Source organism: Ailuropoda melanoleuca, chromosome 3, assembly GCF_002007445.2.
Source record: "Ailuropoda melanoleuca isolate Jingjing chromosome 3, ASM200744v2, whole genome shotgun sequence".
In the NCBI taxonomy this organism is placed as follows: domain Eukaryota; kingdom Metazoa; phylum Chordata; class Mammalia; order Carnivora; family Ursidae; genus Ailuropoda; species Ailuropoda melanoleuca.
The window spans coordinates 16,473,426-16,497,964 of NC_048220.1; the positions used below are offsets into that span (position 1 = coordinate 16,473,426).

Here is a 24,539-nt window from a genome sequence, read left to right on the forward strand (position 1 = left end):
CAGTGAAAAACATGTCCAAGTCAATGGCAGGGCAGGAATAGGAATCTGGGTTTCCAAATTTCTTTCCCTTACATCATAAAGACCAAATACCCAAGGACAAAGGTTGCCTTAAATTTGATACTGCCGTGTTCACTAGGACTGCAAGATCAATTTTCTCATCTTTCTGGGGGAGAAACTCCCTCCAAAGTCACCAAATGCTGCAGATAGTAATGGCTTTCTGTCAAAAGCTATACGTCACCTCTCTGCATCCTCTCAGACAAGAGCTCATGACTTCAGAGGAGGAATTAACCTCCTTTCCAACTGTGATCATGGACGCCACAGACCAAAGGAGCTTGACGAAGGAGGAAGGGGCTTGAGATAAGATCTAGTTCACTAGTTAGACTGAGCATTCCAGTCTGCTGGTGGAGCCGTTAGCACCAATGTCAACACGCCACGGGCACAAATTGTTCATACTTGAGCTTTCTCTGAGACGAGGTCTTCCACAAGCCACATGCAGGCACACAGCTGACATCACATTCAGAAAAGGAAATTATATCTTTCGATTATATTACAATAAGACTCCACTCAACTTTAGTGAAGCTATGACCAGGTCAAATCATAATCTTCCTTCTCCTCCTCCTCATCAATGTATTTTCTACATGCTGACTACATACAGGCTTCATGCTGGAACTGTGCATATCATCCGGTTCTCACCTTTGAGATGGATACCATTATTATTACCATTTTTCCAGAGCTCTGGAACCTTTCTAATGTAACACAGCAAGGAAATAATGGAGCCACCCTTCCAATGCAGACAACCCACCCCCCGAAGCCACATTCTAAATCACTCTAGAAATGTGCATACATTCATAATACACCCAATATACCATCATTCCATGAGGAACTTGGAATCTCCAGGTAACTTCACCAGAACACACACTTGTTTGCCCAAATGGCAGCAGCATGTGCTACGAGTATAAAACTAATTATATCAACACTAACCTGAACACAGCATAATACATCAGATAAATCTTAAAGCACAAATTCCTGTAACATTGCTTAATTGTAGAGGAAATTTCGTGTATTTTTAAGTGGAAATTTACATTCCGTGCCCCTGGGAAGCTCAGTTTTGAAGCTCTGTTTTTTATCTGGTGTTTTCAGTTTGGTCTTGTGCCTCAACATCCCATTCCCACATGTCTAGGAGGAGGAAGAAGATATACAGGCATGAGTTCCCCACCCCTTACCTAACTGAACACCAGCAGGCATATCAGGTCCATATTTGTGGACTTCAGAATGGCTGGATATAATAACCAAAGATTATCATCATTGCACAAGACTAAATTCCTAGAACTACGGACCTCATTTCCCTGAAGAAAGAAAAAAATTGTAGGGCACCTGGGTGGCTCAGTCAGTGAAGCATCTGCCTTCGGTTCAGGCTATGATCCCAGGGTCCTGGGATCAAGCCCCACATTGGGCTCCCTGCTCAGTGGGGAGCCTGCTTCTCCCTCTCCCTATGCCTGCCGCTCTGCCTACTTGTGCACTCTCTCTGTATCAAATAAATAAAATCTTTAAAAATTTTTTTAAAAAAAGAAAAAAAAATTCTTGCAGTGAAACTTAAGAGAGTCGGGTTTAAGGAGCTAGAGCTACAGAAGACTTTCAACATCATGCAGGCTGGGGGTTTAAAACCCAAAAACATATTTTGAGAACCCAGTGAATCAAAGCAGGCGGAATGAGCAATGGGGAGGGTTGAGGACAGACGCAGACTGCAGAGATCAGCCCTGCCACAAGGGGGCACTACTACTTAGTATCAGTCAACTATCACCACACGGATCCTATTTTTCAGGCAAGGTCAGATAACAATGTTTTATATGAAATGTTTAAGAAATTTCTTAATATGAAACATGGCAAAGGCCAAACAGAAGCTGTCAGCAAGCCAATTCTAGCCTAATATCTTTCATTCGGTAGAAGAGAAAAAAGTCCAGAGACATTAACTCAACTTACCAGGTGAGATCGCCCAAATTCATTGTTCTGCTTTTCTAGGTCACAAGTTCTTTTACAATCTCTACTTATAAAGATATAACATGTGACTTACTGGAGAGTATCAGCAAAATGAGACATTTGAATCCTTGGTGGTCTTGCTTTAAACTGCTTGCTAATTGTCAATTTCTGTCTTGTTTGGTTTCCATAATCTCAGTTTCCACGGGAGGAGATAATAAGGTCTCTTCTATCTTTATTTTAGTTGTATTCTACTTATTATCATTTTTTTGCCAGTGTGTATGCTCTTTTTATAGCTACATTTATATAAATGTCCTACTCCAGTTGTTTATCTTTGATCGCCTGGCCTTTGTTTTAATCTTAACCCACAAAAATGAAAGCTGCCGCAAAGGCTAGGAGTGCCTTGAGCAGAGGCCACATCTAAACAGTTGAGGGGGTCAAACAGTGGTAGTTCGGGGCCTGTTGATGTGGATTGCTGCCCAGCAGTCAACTGCCATTAATCTTAAAAATAACGCATCAGAAGTCACATTTTTCTTTCTGTGGTCGTGTGCCTACAGAACTTCATTCCTGTTTGAACATAAGGTGCAAAACTAGCAAACTTTGAAACATTTAGCACCGGCAGCTCCTATCGGAGGGGGCAAGGCACACAGCTGGATCCTGTTCCTGAACAGGCTTGGGTTGCCCGTCCCACCAGCCTCTGGCCACTTAAAACCTGAAAGTCCCTGATTGATGACGACATTGAATGTCTTTTTGTGTGTCTGTTGGCCATCTGGATGTCTTCTTTGGAGAAATGTTTGTTCCTGTCTTCTGCCCATTTTTTATTTGGATTATTTGGTTTTTTGGTGTTGACTTTTATAAGTTCTTTATAACTGGTGGTTACCAGAGGGGAGCTAAGTGGGGGGAACGGAAGAGATAGGTGAAGGGGATTAAGAATATACTTGTTATGATATGAGCAGAGTAAGGTAAAAAACAAAAAAATCGTTGAATCTCTATATTGTACACCTGAAACTAATACAACGCTGTATGTTAACTACTGGAATTTAAAACAACTTGAAAGTCTCTGGGGAGAACATACACACTGCCCCTTTCTACCCCCTTCTGCTGGCTTCTATCCCCACCTCACAGTCCTACTTACCTTTCTGGCTCTTGAAGGTATTTGAGTTCATGACCCCTGGTCTAGACTTTCAGCAAACCTCATGTTGACACAATTTCTTATGATTGGGGATGAACTCAGCATCGTACAAAAGAGTTCAGTCAGTACTGTTTCAACGGCTTCAGAGTGCTTCCCATAGACTGGGAACTGCCGCCTCAGTGAAATAATCCTATCAGATGATTGCAGTCATTTTCAGCTTTCAAAGCATCATGCACACGGCCATGAAATTCAGCATTCATCTGTTTATTACTCTTACCTGTAAGATAAAGCTTGACCTAGCCACTGGCATTCGGGGTCCTTCATCATCCAGCCTCTACCTGAATGTTCAAAGCTACTACGTTCTTTGCCAACACAAAGTCTCCACTTACACACACACACCTGGCCTGTGTACTTACTCGCTCGTGGACTCCCCTCCTTTCCTTCTCTGCTTTTCCAACCTCTCCTCACTCTTCAGAGTTTAACTCGAACTCCACCTTTTCCTGTAGGCTTTTCTAAATCATCCCGGATTCAAAAGATCTCGCCTCCTTTTAAATGTAAATATAGTCTCACTTCTGTTTAAATGCTCAATAAATGTTTGGTGAATGAATGAATGAATTCCAGCATGACAGCATTCTTAGGGCCACTTAATTATGGCCAAGTTGCTTAACCTTTTTAAGGTACAGTTTCATCATCTGCAAAAATGTGGTTTGGGCAAGAGACCAAGATAGTGTTTTGAAATTACCTAGCAGAGAAGCTACAGAGTCAAAAGATATTAGGCAGTACAAAGACTGGAGAAGTACTAGCCTCATTTACTGCCTCCCTCCATCCTGCGTTGTGAATTAACTTTTCCATTATGTGTAGTGTCTCTTCCTAGCTACATTATTGGATCAAGGACCCATTGCTTAAATTTTTTTTCTGTCACTCACTGTGGCTAGCACAGAGTTTTGTTAACAAGATATTGTTGATTAATCAATAGCTTCTCTATTGAAAAATATGTCCAAAGATAGTCTGGTAACACTGGAATTCCCTCCTTTAGAGAAATTCTCTCCTAAATTAAGCATTGCCCCAGCTAAAATCCAAGCCTGCTTGGGAGATAGTAACAAATTATGTTGTATTAGTTATTAATATATGCGCTGGTTAGACTTTTTGTTTACAAGTAAGAAGCAGAAACTAGCTTGCAGATTGTTGCTAGTATGCGAAGTATGATATGGTTTTAACTCAACACTTTAGTAGAACTTACTTTATTTAATGTCTTTCCAACATAACTGCAACATAGAAATAAGGGGGACAAGAGAAATACAGATACGGCACTATCAAGGACAAGGAGTGAAGCGGGATGCAGTGTGGCATCAGAATTGTGGCAAGACGGCACCAGGAAGCACAGTGACCGGCTGTCGAAGTTTGCCTCGAGCTAAGAAGTTCCAAAGATGCAAGGCATTCAGGGCTAAAACCAGAAAATCCTGGACAAACTGGGATAAGTTGGTCATTCTATTAGGAACCACTAATTTCCCACCAAAAGACACACTTCCCCCAATTCCAAAAGTGCACTTGGAGTCAGTACCGCACGCCCAGCAGCACAAACCCGAGTCTGGCTGGTTATCAGCTGGTTAGAGCAAAGAGATCACAAGGCCAAGGTTGAAGGTTTGATTTCCCAGGAAACTTTGCTCTCTTCCACAGACAGAGTGGGTGCGCTTCACTTAAGCCAGCCATCCTCCAATGTCACTGACCAATCACAGGGGAACAAGGAGAGAGAAAGCGCAGCTACTTTGGACCAGATCCTTCGCCGCTCCTAGTAACGCTGGTGGAGGGACGCTGATGTCTTCCTGGGGCATCAACACTGAGTCATTGAAAAATGTCACATAAAGAAACTCACCTTCTGAACTTCCTGCTTAAATGCGTTTGAAGTAACAATAATACATAGCCGAATCTCCTAGATTTCGTTCTAATATTGTGAGACAGGGCTGGCAGGCAGCAAGTTCAGCAGGTTGGGGATCACCTGCCGTGACAGCACCAGAAAGCAGCGAAGATGGAGCTGGAACCCTCTCCTCCTAGAGATTATTTGTTTGTCTTTGTGGTGGTGGTGGCGGTGGCTGTGATAGAGGTCACAGCTGCCTGTAACCCAGCAAAATACACGACCTGGACGTTGAGCTTGACTTTGTACATTTCCCTTCCCTGAGAATTCCAGAACTCTTCAGGTCCCAAGAACTACGCGGGACATCCAGAAAGCTCTTGTGCGTCTTGCCCCACGTCAGCCATGGCGTGCTTGTGGGCTGATTGTTTTCCTGCATGTGTAAAGGCTTTATAAAGCCCACCCCCATTCTCCACTCTGTTGCTCAGCCCCAGGGGGTCCAAGAAAAGCAACCCCCTTTTAACATTGAGATGGTGCAACTTTCTGCACCTCACTCTTTCACGTCTTTACCTTCCCAGAGACATTTCTGCCTAAATCCACAGTGTCGCGTGGTGTTCGTATTAGTACACTGGGAGCTGCATTTCCCAAACATGTTATTTTTCCTTTAGAACGAGTGTGGGTAGGATGAAAACCACTCTGTGTCATACCTACATGTTACTCATTAACTGACTTAAAAAAAAAAAAAACCAGCTTCGGCTAGATTAGGAGTCATGTGAAGAAAGAGTTTCCTGCAATGTGGGAATGGAGCAAAGCTAAAACGCAGAGTTTTTCACATGATTGGGGGGGATTCAGAAAGGAGCCTTTGAGCTTCTTTCCTGACTTGGCGATCGACCCGTGCACCATGGCGAAGAAAAGTCTGTCTCCCAGCGACACGGTGTTCCGGTTTGACATTCCGGGTAGCCCAAGAAAGGCAGGCACCGAGGCCCCACACAGCTCCACAGACAGTCCCGGCTCTGTGTTTCTCAGGTGGGTACATCCCGTGTGTCGCCCTGGTGGCCTCAGCCACCTGACCGTTGTTCTTTGGAGAGCTCTGTCCTCATCCCTGGAGGCTGCAATTGGCCAGGGGGAAGGAGAAGGCACAGCCTAGGCATTTGGGCCAGTGCATTTGAAGAGGGGTACATAGCAAAGAAAGTGACTTGCTGAGCAAATCGAACTATTACCACTATTAAGGGAAAATAATGGTTAGCGCCTTCTTTAGGATTTTTTTTAGTACTGGATGACTGCCCAACTCTGCCATTCTTTTATTCTTGATCACTTTCGGGTTCATAAGAAATGAAGTCAAATAGTTAAGCCAAAAACCTTACTTGGGTGTTGGAATTACCTTTGTTATTATCAAAAGCATAAATGTGAGGGCTTTCTAAATTAATTATCAAAATAGTATTAGCTGTATTGTGGGTTCAACTATTTATTGTACGGTGGTTTAGGGCAGCTTTGGCCTGATTGAGAACACACTCTTAGCTGTAAGTTTTAATATCTATATAAACTCACTCTGATAATTACATATTTTTTTAAATTTTTATTTATTTATTTGAGAGAGAGAGAGCACAATTAGGGGGAGCAACAGGCAGAGGGAGAGGGAGAAGCAGGCTCCCTGCTCAGCAGGAATGATGCAGGGCTCAATCCCAGGACCCTGAGATCATGACCGGAGCCAAAGGCAGACACTTCACCGACTGAGCCACCCAGGCGCCCTGACAATTACATATTTTTAATGAAAATTCATGTTATCAGCTCTTCATTCATTTTGGCCTCCTAATAATTCTCTAGGAACTTACATAATGTAGAAATCAAATCCAAGTGGAAATCAATTACAAGAGAAAGTTTCTCACCCAACTTTGATGTAAACTTCAAGGTTACTCCATGTGGACCTCCAAGTGGAGGCAGAGGAATGACCTCCACGTGGGAAGTTTACTTCAACACAACACCGTAGCCGGAAAGTTGATCATTTGTTTTGTGTTTTCATCATTTTAAATCATTTATACAAAAAGGTGCTCCTCAAAGTGATAGCTTTTAAAAATTAAATGGAAACCAAGAAATCCCATTTCATTTAACTGTGTTTGCATAGCAGAATGTCAGGTTATAAAAACAAGTGAAATAATTTTAAAAAGAAGTTTTGGGGACAAAGAGTCTGAATTTATGCAAAATGTTGCATAATACCTCTATTTTTAGGTTAGGTTAGTTTATCCATCCATCATGAAAACGAATCTATCTGACTTGAATTGTCTGAGCAAAAGCACAACTCCTATGACTGAAAATGTAAAACCACTGTATTATTCCTATATTTTGCTGAATTTCGAATGTTTCTCAAATATTTTGTCTGCTTAATCCACCTCTTCTGTAGATAATGCCAACTCTTCTAGGAGCTCAAGTTCTAATCAGGAAAAACGAAATTAGAATACAAAACAAACAAATATTTAACATATATAAAATACAGAAAGTATAATTTAAATAAACATATATTATTTAAATAAATTTAAATAAATAGAATAAAAATAAAATAAAAACCTGCATCAACCTAAATTCAAGCCTCTTTCAAAAACAGCCCAAGCCTATTTTACCTGCCTATTAGAATATTCAATATCAAATGTCTATATTAGTATCTATAAATGGTTTTTTTAATGTGTATTGGAACCCACCTAAAAACATTACATGTATCTCCAAACAGTCTGAGCATTGCAGGACTTTTAGTTTGGTTGAAAAATCTACTTAATGTATTATATATTAAATCATTCAAAATAATTCATGGAAGCATTAGGCACATGTTGGTTAATTATTTGAGGTAAAAAATGAGACCAGGTACATACTTCCTTTTACTTTCTAAATAAATACTAAGAATTTATGTGGCTGATGTGGTATCCCATTATCATTTCCCAAACCAGAAGTAATAAAATATACTCTGAGATCAACAAACCACTTCAAATAGGCACAGATACAATTTATGCAGTGCTCTTATCAATCATTCAACAAGGATTTATTGAGTGACTATATTAAGCCAGGCTATGTGGAACACACAGTGGGTACATTCACAAGCAAGACAGACCTAGTCTCTGCCCTCAGAGAAGTTATTAGTTTAACTTCAGAGACAGGCTAAATTTACGTATGCATGAATAGACACACCCACATATACATAATTCTTACATTAACATTTATAAGCATGGGAAACAATTCCAAGGCTGAGAAAGAGAACCAGATAGGGAATACTAACTTAGATGAGATGGCAAGTGAAGGACCCTTTAAGGAAGTGATAATTCAGCTGTATTAAAGGAAGAGAAAAGAGCCAACCATGGAATGACCTTGGAAAGGACACGTTGCCCTGGGCGGGGGAGGATCTTACATCTTGAGGAACCCCAGGGAGAGTGGCATCTGATGAAACTGGAGAAGGGTTTTAAAATTCTCACTTAACTGCACTGGGAAACCACTGGGTGGTTTAGAATAGGGGAGTATCACATGTGTTGTTCCCTTTAGAAGGGCATTCTGGCCCCTTTCTGGGTGATTTCCAGGTTTCTGCTCAGCTGAGCAATACTGCATCTTGCCCACATCTCCCTGGGAGCTTGGATATGCCTGTAAGGTATGGACCCAGCAGGGGCATTACTGGGTCACAGATTACAGGCTCGATTAACCCTGCTCATGATGTCAACTTGTGTTCCAAACTGTTGTGTCATTTAAGCTCCTACCCTCAACTATTCTGCTGCCTACACAACATTGGCATTATCTGACTTTTTAATTGTTTCTAGTCCAGAAGCTGTGCAATTGCATCTCGATGGGGTTTTAATGTTCGTTTCCCTTATTAATACAAAAGGAGCATCTTTTCAACATGTTTATTGATTATTTTCATTTCCTCTTCTATAAAATACCTGCTTATGGATTTATGACCCTTTGGGGCAGAAGGCGGGCAGGAAAATGGGTTACTATCTTTCTCTTATTTTTAGATAGTTTTAAAAACACTCCGGATACTAATTTTTTGTTAGTTATATGTGGTGTAAGTATTTTATTCCAGCATATGATTTGTCTGTTCTCATTCTCTATCATACCCAAATTCTTATTTTTAATTTATCAATGCCTTTACCAATTCATCCATTTCCCTACCTCCCTCCCCTCTGGCAACTGTCACTTTGCTCTCTGATTCTGTAAGCCCATTTCTGTTTTGTTTTCTTCATTTTGTTTTTTAGAATGGACATACAAGTGAAAAACTATGGTATTTGTCTTTCTCTGTCAGACTTCTCTCTCTTAGCACAATACTCTCTAGGTCCATCCACGTTGCCACGAATGGCAAGATTTCATTTTTTTTAATGGCTAGGTAATATTGTGCTGTATGTGTGTGTGTGCGCCGTATCTTCTTTATCCATTCATCTAATCATCATCCATCTATTGATAGACATTTAGTTTGTTTCCATACTTTGGCTTTTGTAAATAATGCTGCAATGAACAGAGACATGCATACATCTTTTCAAATTAGCATTTTTGTTTTCTTTGGATAAATACCTAGAAGTGGAATTGCTGGATCTTACAGTAGTTCTACTTTAAATTTTTTGAGGAACCTCCACACTGTTTTCACTAGTGGATGCACCAATTTACATTCCTACCAAGAATGCACAGGGTTCCCTTTTTCCCACATCCTTGCTAACACTTCTTATTTCTTATCTTTTTGATATTAGCCATTCTAACAGACACGATTATCTCATTGTAGTTTTGATTTGCATTTCCCTGATGATCAGTGATGTTGAGCATCTTTTCATGTGTCTGTTGGCCATCTGTATGTCTTCTTTAGAAAGATGTCTATTCAGGTGCTCTGCCCATTTTTTAATGGGGTTGTGTGTTTTTTCTGTTATTGAGTTGTATGAGCTCTTTATATATGTTGGATGTTAACCTCTTGTCAGATATGTAATTTGTGAATATCTCCTCCTATTCAGTAGGTTGCCTTTTCATTTTGTTGATGGTTTCCTTTGCTGTGCAGAAGTTTTTTTAGTTTGATGTAGTCCCATTTGTTTGTTTTTTGCTTTTGTTGTCCTTGACTGAGGAGAAAAATCAAAGGAGAAAAAAAAAAGATCCAAAAAGATGAGGCAGCACTAAGCTTGAATGTGGGACCAGGGTGGGACTAGCCCAGGCCTCCTTAGACTCCTTCAGTGCTCTGGTTTGGGGATCACCCCAGGCTGCAGTCAACAATGACCATGGCAGGTCCAAGGTAGCCCTGTAGTCACACTCATGATGCCTCCACCCAGTGGTCCCACTGATTCTGTTTCTGTTCATCTACTGTCGCAGCTGCCACCAGTGAACGTCAGAAGAAATGTTGGTCCTTCTTCTCTCCTCTCCCAACAGCCTTGATATTTCTTAGCCACACCCACTTCTCCCGCTAGTAGGGAAAGAACAGAGCACTTTTTGGTGCGTCAAGAGGAGGAACACGTATTATGACCCATTTTCACTAGATAAGCCCATCATCCCAGCTCCTGTTCACTGGCGTTGTAGAAATAGGGTTATATTTAGAACCTGGAGGGAGCTGATTTCTGGGAAATGGGTTTCCTTCTCTAGGAGAAGGGATGAGGAGGTAACAGTCAAAGAGAACAGGACTGTATTAAGAGAATATAGTAGTAGTAGTCGTCCTAATGTCCTAAGTGTGGAGTGGGTATTTCAGTGAATGGCGTACCTCTATTCTTAGTGGGCAAGGTTCACCGGCAGGACCTGGGAACTCTGTTGAGCCTCAGAGGAGAGCGAAGAGCAGGTTGTCAGAAAGCAATGAGATGATGAATTACCCCAGGATGTAGTGAAATGGGGCTTGGAAGTTAGAATGAGGAGGTACAGTACACAGGAATAGACATCTCTGATAGGAGAGTCAGAATTTTCCCAGCAGGAAAGAACAGAACTCCCCAGCAGCTAACCTGGCCAGGAGAGAACGGACCTGCAGTCTCTTTCCCAAACCTCGCCAGACACTTCCCCACAGTCTACATATACCAAGCACTCAACAGTCTCTCAATACACATGTTCTATTCTCACACCAGACTTTTGAACATGCTGGGAGCCCCCCCCCCCCTTGACTGCCTCAAAAATTCCTGCTCATCTTTCATGATGCACCTCCAGAAAGGTCTACTCTAACATCTGGGGAGACTTACTACCTCCACCCCTCAGAAGTAGTTGCCTTTTTTTATTTCTTGGCACTTTATCCAATATTAACCACTTATCAGAATAGACTGTCAGAAGGGGTACATTTATTACAACATCAGTGAAGTTTAAGCTTCCACCCTCACTTAGACAAGCCCTTTCCAAGGCCCTGGGAGTGCCTGTAGCAAGCTCTTCACATAGTCATACCTTTCAGTAAACCTTTCAAACAATATATTAACTACAATTATGACTGCTCTCTCTCTTTACTCCAATGTTCTCTCTGTCACACTTGCCCTCCTGTCCGGTGGGCAAGGGATTTTTTGACATTACGAGATAAGGGGAAGTTGTTTGGAGATACATTTAATTTGGGATTGCTGGAATTTGTCTATGTGATTTGTCATGTGTGTGTAAATTATTGCTAGCCAACCTGGCTTCCTGGAATATTCCCACCACCCATAAAGGGCCAGAGATGATATCATGATAGGAATACGTCCTCCCGGTACCCGTTATCAGCAGTATATAGGCAGTGAAAGAAAAACAAGACTGGAAATGTATAGGACCAGAAGCTAGTTTCTGGTAAATTCTTCCAGTCATCTGATGTGTAAATTTTAAGTGGTGGACTCTGTCCTCATTAATGCCAACACAAAACAGAAGTTCTCTTCTGTTAGGACCATAAACTCGATAATGCAGCTGATATCATTTTAAGTACACCAAAGGTTTTTTTTTTTTTCTTCTTCTTCTTCTTTAGTGGTAATTGCATGATTTATCAGAATTTCTGTGTTTATGGGACACAAACCCAAGGTAATACTAAAAACAGCCACTGCCTTTGTGAGTGTGTCACATAATAGATCACATCTTAGTATGACATTATTAAGAGGAGGTTAGAATACAAAAGAAAATATCAATAAAAATTAAGTTTTTCTAGAGAAAAGGCTAAATTATCTCTTTATTGAAAACATTACAAATCTGTTGCCATGTGAAGACATTAATGAGTATCTTCTAAAAATTATAAGGAAGTATCACATAGTGTATCAGGCAGTTAGGTCATAAGAGTGTTAAATTACTTCTCTGAATTGGGAGATGTTTGTGGAATTTGTTGGCTTTTTCAAATTAATAATTTGATTTTTTTTCTGCATTCTAAAGATTTTATTTATTTATTTGTCAGAGGGAGAGCACAAGCAGGGGTAGAGGCAGGCAGAGGGAGAAGCAGGCTCCCCACTGAGCAAGGAGCCTCATGTGGCTCTCGGTCTTAGGACCCTGGGATCATGACCTGAGCTGAAGGCAGATGCTTAACCGACTGAGCCACCCAGGTGCCCCTTCTTTCTGCTCTAAATAAATATTCACTTTTGTATCTAATTTCTTATTCATAATGTTTCTTAAAGAAGACCCTAAAGTTGTATTCGCTTCAGGACCACAAAACCTGGATCTGCCCCTGATTCTAACTACCTCTGTACCTGCGTTCTCCAACAGATCAGAGCTTCTCTTATCTGTAGATGTTGACACAGGCTATGTACTTGTAGTGCTAAGCGAAGGTATGGAGGTGATTCCCTGGGAATGAGTCCCTGAGTGGAAGGCGTGCTGGCTTATAAGTAACCGCCTGTTAGAAGTTTCCCATTTGGGGCAATTTTGAACATATTTATAGAAAAACTAAGTTTATAAAAATGTTTCTCATCAGTGTTCAGTTCATTAAATATTTCACAACACCCAAACTTGTTTTTAAAAAACAATTTAAAAAATTAATAACCTATGTTTAAGCTCTGACTCACTTTTTAAATGATGTTTTCAAAAGTCGTGAAGATCTATTTCAGATGAGCTTACCTTTAAGTCGCTGCTTTCATTAAAAGCTTTTTATCATAACAGGTTTTTTAAAAAATCAATCAGGTTCATTTACATCCATTTCTCCCACACACACACACACCGTTCCGCCATGTCTAACGTTAAGCCAGGGAAGTGAGTGTACCTGCGTTGCAAGTTCCAGGAGTTGCCTCCATGGGTAACTATGTGGAGTTTCAAGACGGCAAATTGGCCATGCCTGCCAAGAAGTACAGGAGTGATGAATGAGGGCTTCTTTATAGCCAACAGCACTAACATAACCTCTGCTGTTTGCACAGTGGCTTACTCATGGGAACTTTTTACAGATGTGACCTTACTCACCTTAGTGGCTTTTTGCTATGGTGGATGGATTACGATAGTTACTCTCTATAGTGCTTAGATAATGATGAAAAGAACAGAAAAAGGAAAAGAAGTTTTCTGCTGTGGCTGTATGATAAAATTAAGCTAATGAAATTAGGTCAGGTAGTGAATGCCCAGCCAGACAGGTGGCCAAAAAGGCATTATCCAACTTCATTGACCAATTGATTCACCTCGAGGGGCTTCAAATTATGTGGGCTATTTCCAAAAAAAAAATCAAATCCATCTTCAAGGGTCATTTAATTCAGTTCCTTCAGCCCACCCAGGGTAACTTTTACAACCTCAGAGCGGCACTGGTTTTGGAAGTAGGCATGTGACTCTCTTTGAAAGAACAAAGTTAAGGAGACCAACCTGGAATTCTCTATTCTATATTGACCCATGCTGTGATTCTGTGGGTTTTGGTTAAATTTATTGGTAAAAAAGACAAGGGTATTTGTCCTAGATACTTTTCAGGAGCGGTGAAAGAACAAGTATGATGGGTCATTTCATTTAACAAACAGTTATGGGATACTTTCTACAATCTCTGTATAGAGATATCTTACATGGAAGACTGCCTGGTGTGTATCTGGTAGATAATATTCAACAAGATAATACATAAAGTTCTTGGGAGCACAGCAAAGGTTCTAATGAGGTTATTATAAGGCAGTAGGGATGATGCACAGAGGAATCATAGTATATTCACTCACCACCTAGAACTGTTAGAGGCGAGAAATACGTCCTTTCCTCTCTATCAATAGCATGTGGCACAGAGAAGAAACTCTATAAAGAGAAGAGAGCCTTGCAAAGTAAATAAATGGCTGCAAACCCAGCTCCAATTTCTGTTGGTGAAGGACACACCTGCAGGCTACGATACAAGGAAGGCAATGTGCATGTATTATGAAGATTAAATTATTAGCTTAACTCTCCAAACTATAATTTCCCTCAGCATGTTTACGGCTGATCCCCACATTGCAAAACTTACATCTAGGAATAACTGCACATTTCAAGCGCTTAGTGCCACAAAATAAACCTTACCTAATATGAAAAACTAACGGCTGTCAGGACTCTCCTGGGAGGAGGAAAAAAAAAAAAAAACCCTATTTCATTACTTCCAATAAACCTGCAGGGCAGAACAATGTGCCATGAATAAGCCTCACTCCAAACATGCTCCTGTGAAAGGGAAATAAAACCAGAAGCAGGAATGGTGAAGTCATACCAGTGTGTGCATTTATCTCCCAGACTTGTCCTTTGGACACTGGGAAATACGGGCTGTGACCCCGCTGGCCTCCCTGCTCCAGGAAGCCTCCACTCCAGGCATGCACACTAGTCCTGCCTTTGAACCTTCTGATCTGACCACAACCCTCTGGCAGAGTAAATTCTGTATGGTCCTTCAGATGGGACCAGACATCCCTGCCTTCGGAAAGCCTCCCTTGACACCTTTTTCTGGGCTATGTGTTATCTTTTGTTTACTTCCATGACAGCATTTATCACACGCCGCATTACTCTTGTTATGTTTGTCTTTCTTTTTTCACTTTGCTGCTGCCTTGTTTCTAACCAACCATTCAGCAAAGTTCCTGGCACAAAACAGACAACAATAAATGTCAGATGGTGCTGGGCGACAGAGCAGTGAAGAGCTCCCCTGAGATGACAGGCAAAGCTGATCCTTGCTGGGGTGCTGCTGACCTGGCCCCAGGAAGGCCGGGGCTCAGAGGAACAGTGAGGGCACACAAGGGAGGAACCGGCTCGGCAGGAAAGCAGCTAGACGCAAAGTCAAAGGTTGGATCAGACCTTCTGGCTCACTGTCCTGGACCCTCTCGCTGTTCTACAGTGATTTATTATTAGATCTGAACTAGCACTGTTTTATCCTTGCAACTGGGAAAAGAGAGGGAAAGAATTACAAGGAGCCACTAAAGCTGAGATTTCTGTTTCCATAAATTGAAGTGCAAACTTGATTTTAACTCATTTTCACATTGAATTTAGTTTACAAATAAACGTGAGTACTGTAAAATTGAATTAAGCTCAATATAAAAGAAAAAAGAACGTAACAAAACATCAGTTTTTAATTTAATGAATAATCCCTCATGCACGCCACATGCTTTCCTAACCTCCATGCCCCTGTGCTCGCTCTCTCTGCCTAGAATACCATCTCCCTCCAACAGGACTAGATCAACAAGTGTTTCTTGTGCCGCACGTCACTAGAAATCCAGCGGTGACTACACCAAGAGTGGTCCCTGTTCTTACGCTGCTTTCATTGGACGAAGTCACATATGAACAGGGTTTTGAGCATCTTGCGTAGAGGAGGACAGGGCACAGTTAAACAGAGCAAAGGGTGTCAACCCAGACTCCAGGCCATAAAGCAATGGCAAAGGAGACACAGTTCCCAGCACGAAAAGGAAAGGGTGATTCTGTGACATCATAAGGTGTTAGCTAACACTACTGCAGTAATCACATTGCAATACAGAAGTGTCTCAGGTGAACAGGTTGTGCACTTCCAATTTACACAATGTTATCTGTCAATTATATCTCAGTAAAAATAATAATATTTAAAAAAAAAAAAAAGAAACGAAAGATAGGAGGTGAGCTGAGCATGAGGCAAGGGGGCGGCAAAGGGAGAAAGAGCTAGAACCCAACATTGAAGAAATAGCATTTTGCTACTCTCTGGGGAAGAGAAAAATGTATTTCAAACTGTTGACAGAACCCTGCAATCTGGAGCACACAGGGCGAGGGAGAATCAGAGGAAAGGATGCAGAGCCCAGACACACTTTCCTCAAAGAGTAAAAATGAAACTCAGAAGCTTAATCTTGTCCCAAGTTCCAACAAAATAAAATGCCCTCCAGAAATAATACTATCCCCATGTCTCTCCCTGTCAGAGATAGTATCCAGTCGATACGAACCTTGAGGCAGCAGTTACCGTCTCCCCATGCCACCTTTAGAGAACAAAAGATATTCATTTCTCCTTTTTGGCTGTGCCTCCCCATCAGCCCCCAAGCTCTGCCCGCTGACCCTTGCGTGATTCCACGCCACCCAACATCCAAAGGCAAATCCAACTCCAATCTAGTCGTTTGTGTGAACGTGAAGTCAACCAGGAGGCTCACTCCAAAGGGAGGACGATTGGCCAACAAAGGCTGTGTGAGTTACCAAGTGCCTCACAGCACGTTACACCAAAACGTTGCCTCTTAAAACCATAAGCATTTACTATCTCACACAGTCTATCTGTGGATTTTGAATCTGGAAGTGAAGAGCTTGGTGATTCTAGCTCAGGGACCCCGGTGAGGTTGCAGTCAGCCATCAACCACAGTTGCCATTATCCAAAGGCTTGCTTGACTGGGGCTGGGGGGTGCATTTCCAAGTGACTCACTCACACACCTGGTGGGTGTGTGTCTGCAAGAGGCTTCAGTTCCTCTCCAACTGGAAAATGGGTTATTTACAACATGGCAGCTGGCTTCCCCCAGAAGCCAGAGCGAGTAATTCATGAGACAGGACCGTGTGACACAATGTCCTTTATGACCCAGTTCCTGAAATACACCATTTTTGCAGTATCTTGTTGGTGAAACAGGTCAGCCTGTGTATTCAGTATGGAAGGGTACAATTCAAGGGTGATAATACCAAGAGAAGGAGATCATTTCGAGCTGTCTTGGGGGCTGGTGACCACAGAGCTATGCAGGTGACACCAAGGTTGCCACGTATTTCTAATCTGAAGGCCGTATATGCTGGAAGGACAGCTTAGAGTTGCACAGGCCTGTGTTTGTTTGGTTTGGTTTGGTTTGGTTTGGTTTGCACAGGTTTGTATTTGATCACAATGCTGGCATGTGCTGTGTTACCTTAGTCCAGTTACCTGAACTTTCTAAACCTCAGCTTTCTCATGTGTAAGATAGAAAAATAACACCTACGTCTGAGGACTGTTTTGAGGATTAGGTGTGGAGAGCCTATAGGCTGGCCAATACAGAGCACTTGAGAATGGTTAACTGTTAACAGTTACTAAGTAAACTAAATATTACCATATAGCAACACAGTTGGAAGTCCTTACCCACACAACCCTGTATCAACTCCAAGGGTTTGCTTCCATTTGTTTCTTTATATTTGTTTCTCATATGTTCTTTTATAACTTATGAATGACTTAAAGGTAAACCCAGGTGGGGGCAGTGTATAAAGCTAAAAAACACATATTTCTGTTTATATATTTGAAAAGAAGTAGAAACCACGAAAACTTTAAGATCTAAACTGGAGCCAAACAGCTGTCAGGCTATTGCATTTTTCCCAGATGGCTGAAGTCCATACTATAATGACCTTAAAGAAATACGGACAAAAGGTAAGGGCGGGGAGGGAAGTATTGCACTCAGTAATTTTCTTAAAATTACAGTTTTTCTGGAGGGAAAAAAGGTGATTATTTCTAGAGAAAAACACAAGTTCTAGTGGTTAAGTTGTGTCTCATGTCAAAATGAAACGTTTTTTCAACAGGGCTACTTGTTTATAAGGTTAAAGTATATTCTTTACTCAGAAATTTGAGAGTTTGGGTTTTGCCTTTGATGCAAATTTCTCCACCCTTAGCTTCTTCCCCAGTAAAATAAGAGTAAAGACACTATGAGAAGAAGCTTCGTCATGTGTGTACTCAGAATATTAACTCTCTAAATTCATGCACCAAAAGTTTAAGTGGAAAGAGCCCAGGCTTGGCCCCTACGTTCCTCTGTGACCCAGAACAAATCACTGACCCTCTCCTTTTCCTCATCTCACAAAATGGAGAAACCCACCAGTAAAAGGATTTTTCCAGACAATGGAGAAGTTAAGAGGGGGGAGGGGATGAAATGAGGTGAGGTAAATAGATATATAGAGAGAAAGGTAGATATATAGAGAGAGGTAGATATATAGATATTAATTATAAGCTCTTTCCGGAGGGAAAAAAGCGAAGAATTCTTTTCTGGGAATCCTTTATTCTTACGGTATCTAAAATTTATTTTAGTTGCTATCTGAAGTGGCGGATTTACCACAAAGCTAATGAAGCTGAACTTTCAGGGCTGATCACCTGAATTAACCTCTTCTAATTCAATATTCTCTGTCTGCACCTAATTTTCACATTTTTTTTCTTAAAGGAGTCCCCCATATCCTATAAGCTGCAGGCCCTACAAAATTGAATCTTCCCCAGTTGCTGCTGGTTTTTGTTTTTTTGTTTATGATTTTATTTATTTATTTGACAAAGAGAAAGACAGCCAGCGAGAGAGGGAACACAAGCAGTGGGAGTGGGAGAGGAAGAAGCAGGCTCCCAGCAGAGCAGGGAGCCCGATGCAGGGCTTGATCCCAGGACCCTGGGATCACGCCCCGAGCCAAATACAGACGCTTAATGACTGAGCCACCCAGGCGCCCCATGAATCTTCCCCAGTTGCTGCTGTTAATATAAATACACATTTTTCAACCAAGATCAATTTTCTAATATTATCATTGGTGTCTCATCATTATCAGTAAATGAGATAATATCCTACTAACAGCTTAACAAATCTATACCAGAAGCTACTACTAGAGTATGAATGGGTATTTCCAAAATGACTGATTTCTGAAATAGATGGAAATAAAATTGTATTCCCTACAAGTATATATTATTTTTCAGAACATTCATATTGTCGTTTATACAGGATGATCACATCACATAGACCATATAATTCATGAACCCCATATACTAGAGTACGTAACATATTTAGCGTAGGATTTAATTTTAGTATGAAACATACAGGTGGTAGTATCTTTATTTTCCTTCTCAAAAGAAAAGAAAACTAGTATCGAATTTTTTATTTATCTACGTTATTATATCCCACATTTTGGGGGGTTGAAGAAGTATAGATTCCAGAAATTCAAACGTTGCTGCACCAACACGAATTCCTGTCTGAGCCAAGAAGTAGCACAGGACAGTAGTCAAGAACAGCACCTCCACGGGGCGCCTGGGTGGCTCTGCCAGCGAGTTTTGATTCTGGGTTTCAGCCCAGGTCATGATCTCAGGTCCTGAGATCCAGCCCCACTTTGGGCTCTGCTCAGCTCAGCTCAGAGCAGGCCCGTCCCTTTCCCTCCCTTCACTTGCGTGCACACACACTCTCTCCTTCAAATACAGAAAAAAATAAAATCTGAAAGAAAGAAAAAAAAGCTTCATTTAAATGTCTCACGGCATGGGATTATTATGTGTTTTTATTCCAAAAAGGGTTTTTAATATTTGCTAAGGTGTCCACATTAGGAAATATAATTATGAATTAAAAAGCATATCTCTATTGGAAGGTGCTTCCTTTGTCAGCCTGTAGGAGAGCTGACTGAGAAGTTGACTTGACTTTGAACTTTCAACAATATCTGGGTTTACAATAATAAAACAGAGTGTGTTTTATTGTGGCCCTAAACCAGTCTGTACCTGTGGACACTAAATGATTGGGTCATTAACATGTAAGTTCTGAGGTAATATTATATAAACATGGTAAATATTTAATGGAAATACCAAGCCATCTTTCTTAAAGTCTTATTTCTGAATGGTAGGGAAGGAGTTTTGTTAATTTCCTTATAATTCTATCAATAGCCCTTAATTAATGATAACTAAGAGAAAAGTACACATTGTGATGAAACATTCAGTCATGCTGATACCAGTTTTTTGTCTCTTCTTTGGATCCCAAAAAACAAAAACATTGTTTATTTTTTAATTCAAAAAAAATAAAATTTTCCTACTATGTGCCTATCAGGTTTTTCCATGATTCCAGAGGCTATATAACCATAAGCAAACCTACAGTTTAATGTAACTTTTGCAGCCTTTCAAAAATGCATAGTTAAGAGCTCGGTGATAACCATAGTTCTACTAGGTAATTCTTAACATGGGCCAGCCTTGGTCCCACCATCCTGTCATAAAAATGACAATAACTTAACATTTATTATATGCCTCCTGTACCAGGTACAGTACTAAGCCCTTTTCACAAATCAGCTAATTGAAACTTCACAATAACCTTATGAAATAGGAACTATTATTACTGCATTTCCCAGGTAGAAAACAGAGGTTTAAAAAAAAATGAAGCACTTAATTCCAACAATGCAAGAGTTGGATTCAATCTTAAGACAGACTCTAAATCCCACATTCTTCCTACTTCACTGTACTCCAGCTCTTGTAACCCTTAATCTCTTTCCTTCGTGGAGTAACAGAATTGGGCTAATGGATGCAGACATTCTAAAGTAACTGCGGTGCTTAACATCTGATGTGAGAGTTAGATGTGACACCAAAAGCAGAAGCCGCAAAAGAAATAATAAATAAACTGGACCTCATCAAAGTCAAATACAAAACTCACCAACAAGAAAGTGAAAGACAATCCACAGAATGGACAAAAATATTTGCAAATCATGTGGCTGATAAAGGTCTAGTATCCAGACTATACAAAGATTTCTTACAACTCATTAATGAAAAGATGGGTGGCTCAGTCAGTTAAGCCTCTGACTCTTGATCTCAGCTCAGGTCTTGATCTCGGGGTCATGAGTTCAGGCCCCACATTGGGCACCATGCTGGGTGTGCAGCCTACTTTAAATAAACAAACAAACAAACAAACACACAAACAAACAAATGCAAAGGATATGAATAGTTTTTTTTCTTCCAAAGACATGTAAATGGCCAATAAGATGCAATATGGTGTTCCACATTAGTCATAACGAAAAAGAGAGGTAAAACAACAATGAGAGAAAAAAACCCATAATGAAGTACGACTTCACAATTACCAGAATGACCATACTCAAAAAGACAGAAAATGACAAATGTTGGCAAGCCTGTAGAGGAATTGGAACCCTTCTACAAAGTTGGTGGAAATGTAAAATGGTGGGACCATTTTGGAAAACAGTTTAGCAGTTCCTCAAAAAGTTAAACACAGAGTTACAATATGACGCAGCAATTCCACTCCTTAGTATATAACCAGAATTAAAAACCCATGACCATGTGAAAACCTACATGGATATCATAATAGCCATCAAGTGGAAACAACACAAATGTCCATCTACTGATGTATAAAATGTGGCTTAACCACAGAAAGGAATATTAATTGGATAAAAGAAAAAAGGAATGAAGTACTATTCTATGCCACAATATGAATGAAAGAAACTAGTCACAAAAGGCCACATGATCCCATTTTTTTTAGAAGATTTTATTTATTTATTTGAGAGAGAGAGGGAGCTCAAGAGAGAGCATGAGCCGGGGGGAGGGGCTGAGGGAGAAGCAGGCTCCCCACTGAACACAGAGCCCAACATGGGGTTCAATCCCAAGACCCTGGGATCATGACCTGAGCTGAAGGCAGACGTAACCGAATGAGCCACCCAGGCATGTCCACATGGTTCCGTTTAAATAAAATGTCCAGAATAGGCAAATCCACAGAGATAGAAATAGATCTGTAGTTCCCAGGGGCTAGAAGAGAGTACAATGAGATTGACTACTAATGGTTATAAGGCTTCTTTTTTGTAGTGATGAAAATGTTCTGGGGGCACCTGGGTGGCGCAGTCGTTAAGCGTCTGCCTTCAGCTCAGGGCGTGATCCCAGCGTTCTGGGATCGAGCCCCACATCAGGCTCCTCCGCTAGGAGCCTGCTTCTTCCTCTCCCACTCCCCCTGCTTGTGTTCCCTCTCTCGCTGGCTGTCTCTGTCAAATAAATAAAATCGTCAAAAAAAAAAAAATAGAAAGAAAATGTTCTGGAATTAGTGGTGATAGTTGCACAACTCTGAACCATTGAATTGGAGACTTTGAAAGAGTAAATTTCATGGTATATGAATTACGTCTCAACAAAGCTGTTATTAAAAAAAAAGCTAATGAAAGATAAATCATTCCTTTTTCTTAAAACTCATGTTCTGTAAGTACAAAGCATAAACATAATTTTTCCATGACTGACAAATTGGCCTCTTGATTTTCAAAAGGAATGACACATTTTTATTGAACTAGATATTCTATATCAATATTTTCTTTATTCACTATTTAACTTTTTTTTAAGATTTTATTTATTCTTCAGAGAGAGAGAGAGCATGTATGCACTGTGTGAGGGGCAGAGGGAAAGGGAGAGAAAGAATCCCAAGCAGACTCCCCACTGAGCACAGAGCCCAACACAGGGCTCGATCTCACCACCCTGAGATTGTGACCTGAGCCAAAATCAAGAGTCAGACGCTTAACGACTAAGCCACAGGTGCCCCTAAGATTTTATTTTTTTTAAGTAATCTCTACCCCCAACGTGTGCCTTAAACTCACAATCCTGAGCTCAGGAATCGCACACAACATTTAACTTCCCGAAAACCTTTCCCTTTCATCTTTGCACTGAAACTGTGCCAGATTAAGGTAAGGGTGTGAGAAAATAAGTTAATAATAAGAAAGGGTTTGTGTCAGGGGTCCACGAGACCACCCCACACTGAGAGATTCACTAGGCGCACTCACAGAACTCAGCATACAGTAGTACACAAGGCTAAGATTTACAACAGTGACACAGTAAACGGGGTCATAATGGAAAAAGGTGCAGGCGGAGTCTGGGGGATCCATGTATAAGCTTCCTTATGCCCTTTCCGTCCCATCAAGAGTCACAGAGAATAAATACCCTCTTCCCCCAGCAAAGAAAATTTAACAACAGATGTACAATGTTTCTGACCACAGAAGCCCTTCAGAGAGGTGAGATCCACAGTGCTTATTGGGGGCTGGTCACATAGGTACCCTCCAACTGTAATCTCCCGGAAGGAAAGCAGATGTTGAGCACAAATCATATTGCTTGCACAGCGTAGGCCCAATGAGCCACTTTTATCAGCCTGGGAAAAGTGGGAATGCCCCCAAAACCTAAGTTCCAAAGCACCAAGCTTGCAAACACGTCTTTCCAAAAAGACCTGTGTCAGGACTGCTACGGTAACTCTGTTCTGCACAGGGGTGGAAAACCAGGACCTCAAAACCACCATCCAATGAAACACAGATTCTTGAGGGAAAGACAAAGAGGACTAAGAGGTGCTGGAAGGGTTAGCAGGGTTAGCAGGGATTCAAGGCCAAGGGGACACCGTAAGTTTTGGCTCCTAGATCACAAGTCTACCCACATCCATGACCTGAGAAAAATTGGACTGGTTCAGGGAATAGCCTTAGAGCCAGTTGGGTCTGATCGCTTTGAAGCGATCCCAGGATTTTCTAGCCTCACTCCTAGCTCCTACCACCATCATGGCCTTCCACTCTATGGTCCTCCGGGTGAAGGCACCGCCCCCCCACCCAGTGCTTTCCTGGAATCGGTCTGTCTTTCACAGGAGAGATAAAAGGACACAGAAATGAAGTGCAAAGGTCTCTGACCTTTGCCTTCCACCTGTGGTATTCAAGAAAGAATTCTCACAGATGTACAGATGTTGAAATGGCTTATCACCAAGAACAGAGTTCATGAAACACTTACCAGCCCAGCTGTACCTGTAGCCCAGATGTAAAGGTCACAGAGGCAACACTGAGAAATAACCCTGAACAGGAGGGACTTTGTGTCATCCTCTTCTCTACTGCAAATGCTTAGTAAGAATTTATCTCACAGAAGACTGGAAGGGTCTACCTGCTGTCTCAACTCTTTTGGACAAACCACAGATCGAGTAGAATATATTTGAAAAATAAAGTGGAAGGGACGTCTTTTGTTTTCCCTAGAATATATTTCTGTTACATAAGAATTGTTTAACTTTGACCAGTGAGTTACAAAATGCATCATTACGGGGCAGGATTCAAAGTGCATGCCATGCACGGAAACAGTTTAGGCTTCGGCGGCTGCTTGGAATTTCTAAGACTTTCTACTTTCTCTGTACCTTTCTCTTTTATCACGGGTTCCTCATTTTCCTTTTACTTCTTCCACCCACCAGTCTCCTTCTCTTTTCCACTTCCCATCATTCCCATCTCCCCCAACAATTAGAAACTGTAATTTCGAAGGTTCAACTATCTGCAGCCAGTTGTTTTCTTTGGCAATTTTATTTCTCTGATTACCCAGATGTAAGACAGTATCTCACTAACAGATGATTTCTAATAAAAAAATTCCTGCAGGTGAGCATATGCGTGTACCTGCACCTTCCACATTCATATTTTTTTTAACTGGTACCTTCCATAAATATTAAAGTTCGTGAATATCAGTAAATTCTTTTTTGCTAAGTTGTACTTTTAGCCCTATGACAAAACAGACAGTAAATTCATATTTAGCAACTGCCTTTCAAAATCTTCAACGCTCTGCCTTTAAGATCAGGCAGCTACATAGGAAAATCAGAGTTTCCCAGAATCAGACTGGGTAGCCCTGATGATTGGCTT

The 24,539-nt window shown here is 41.1% G+C and overlaps 1 protein-coding gene across 1 annotated transcript in view; it reads left to right on the forward strand.

The window, feature by feature from the left end:
* Positions 1–5,759: 5,759 nt before the first annotated feature.
* GRAMD2B (GRAM domain containing 2B) overlaps positions 5,760–24,539 on the forward strand; it is a 111,194-nt gene continuing 92,414 nt past the window's right edge. The window contains exon 1 of the mRNA XM_034655946.1: positions 5,760–5,981. Within this exon, the coding sequence (XP_034511837.1) occupies positions 5,857–5,981 (125 nt within the window). The 5' untranslated portion in view covers positions 5,760–5,856. The remainder of the gene's footprint in view (positions 5,982–24,539) is intronic.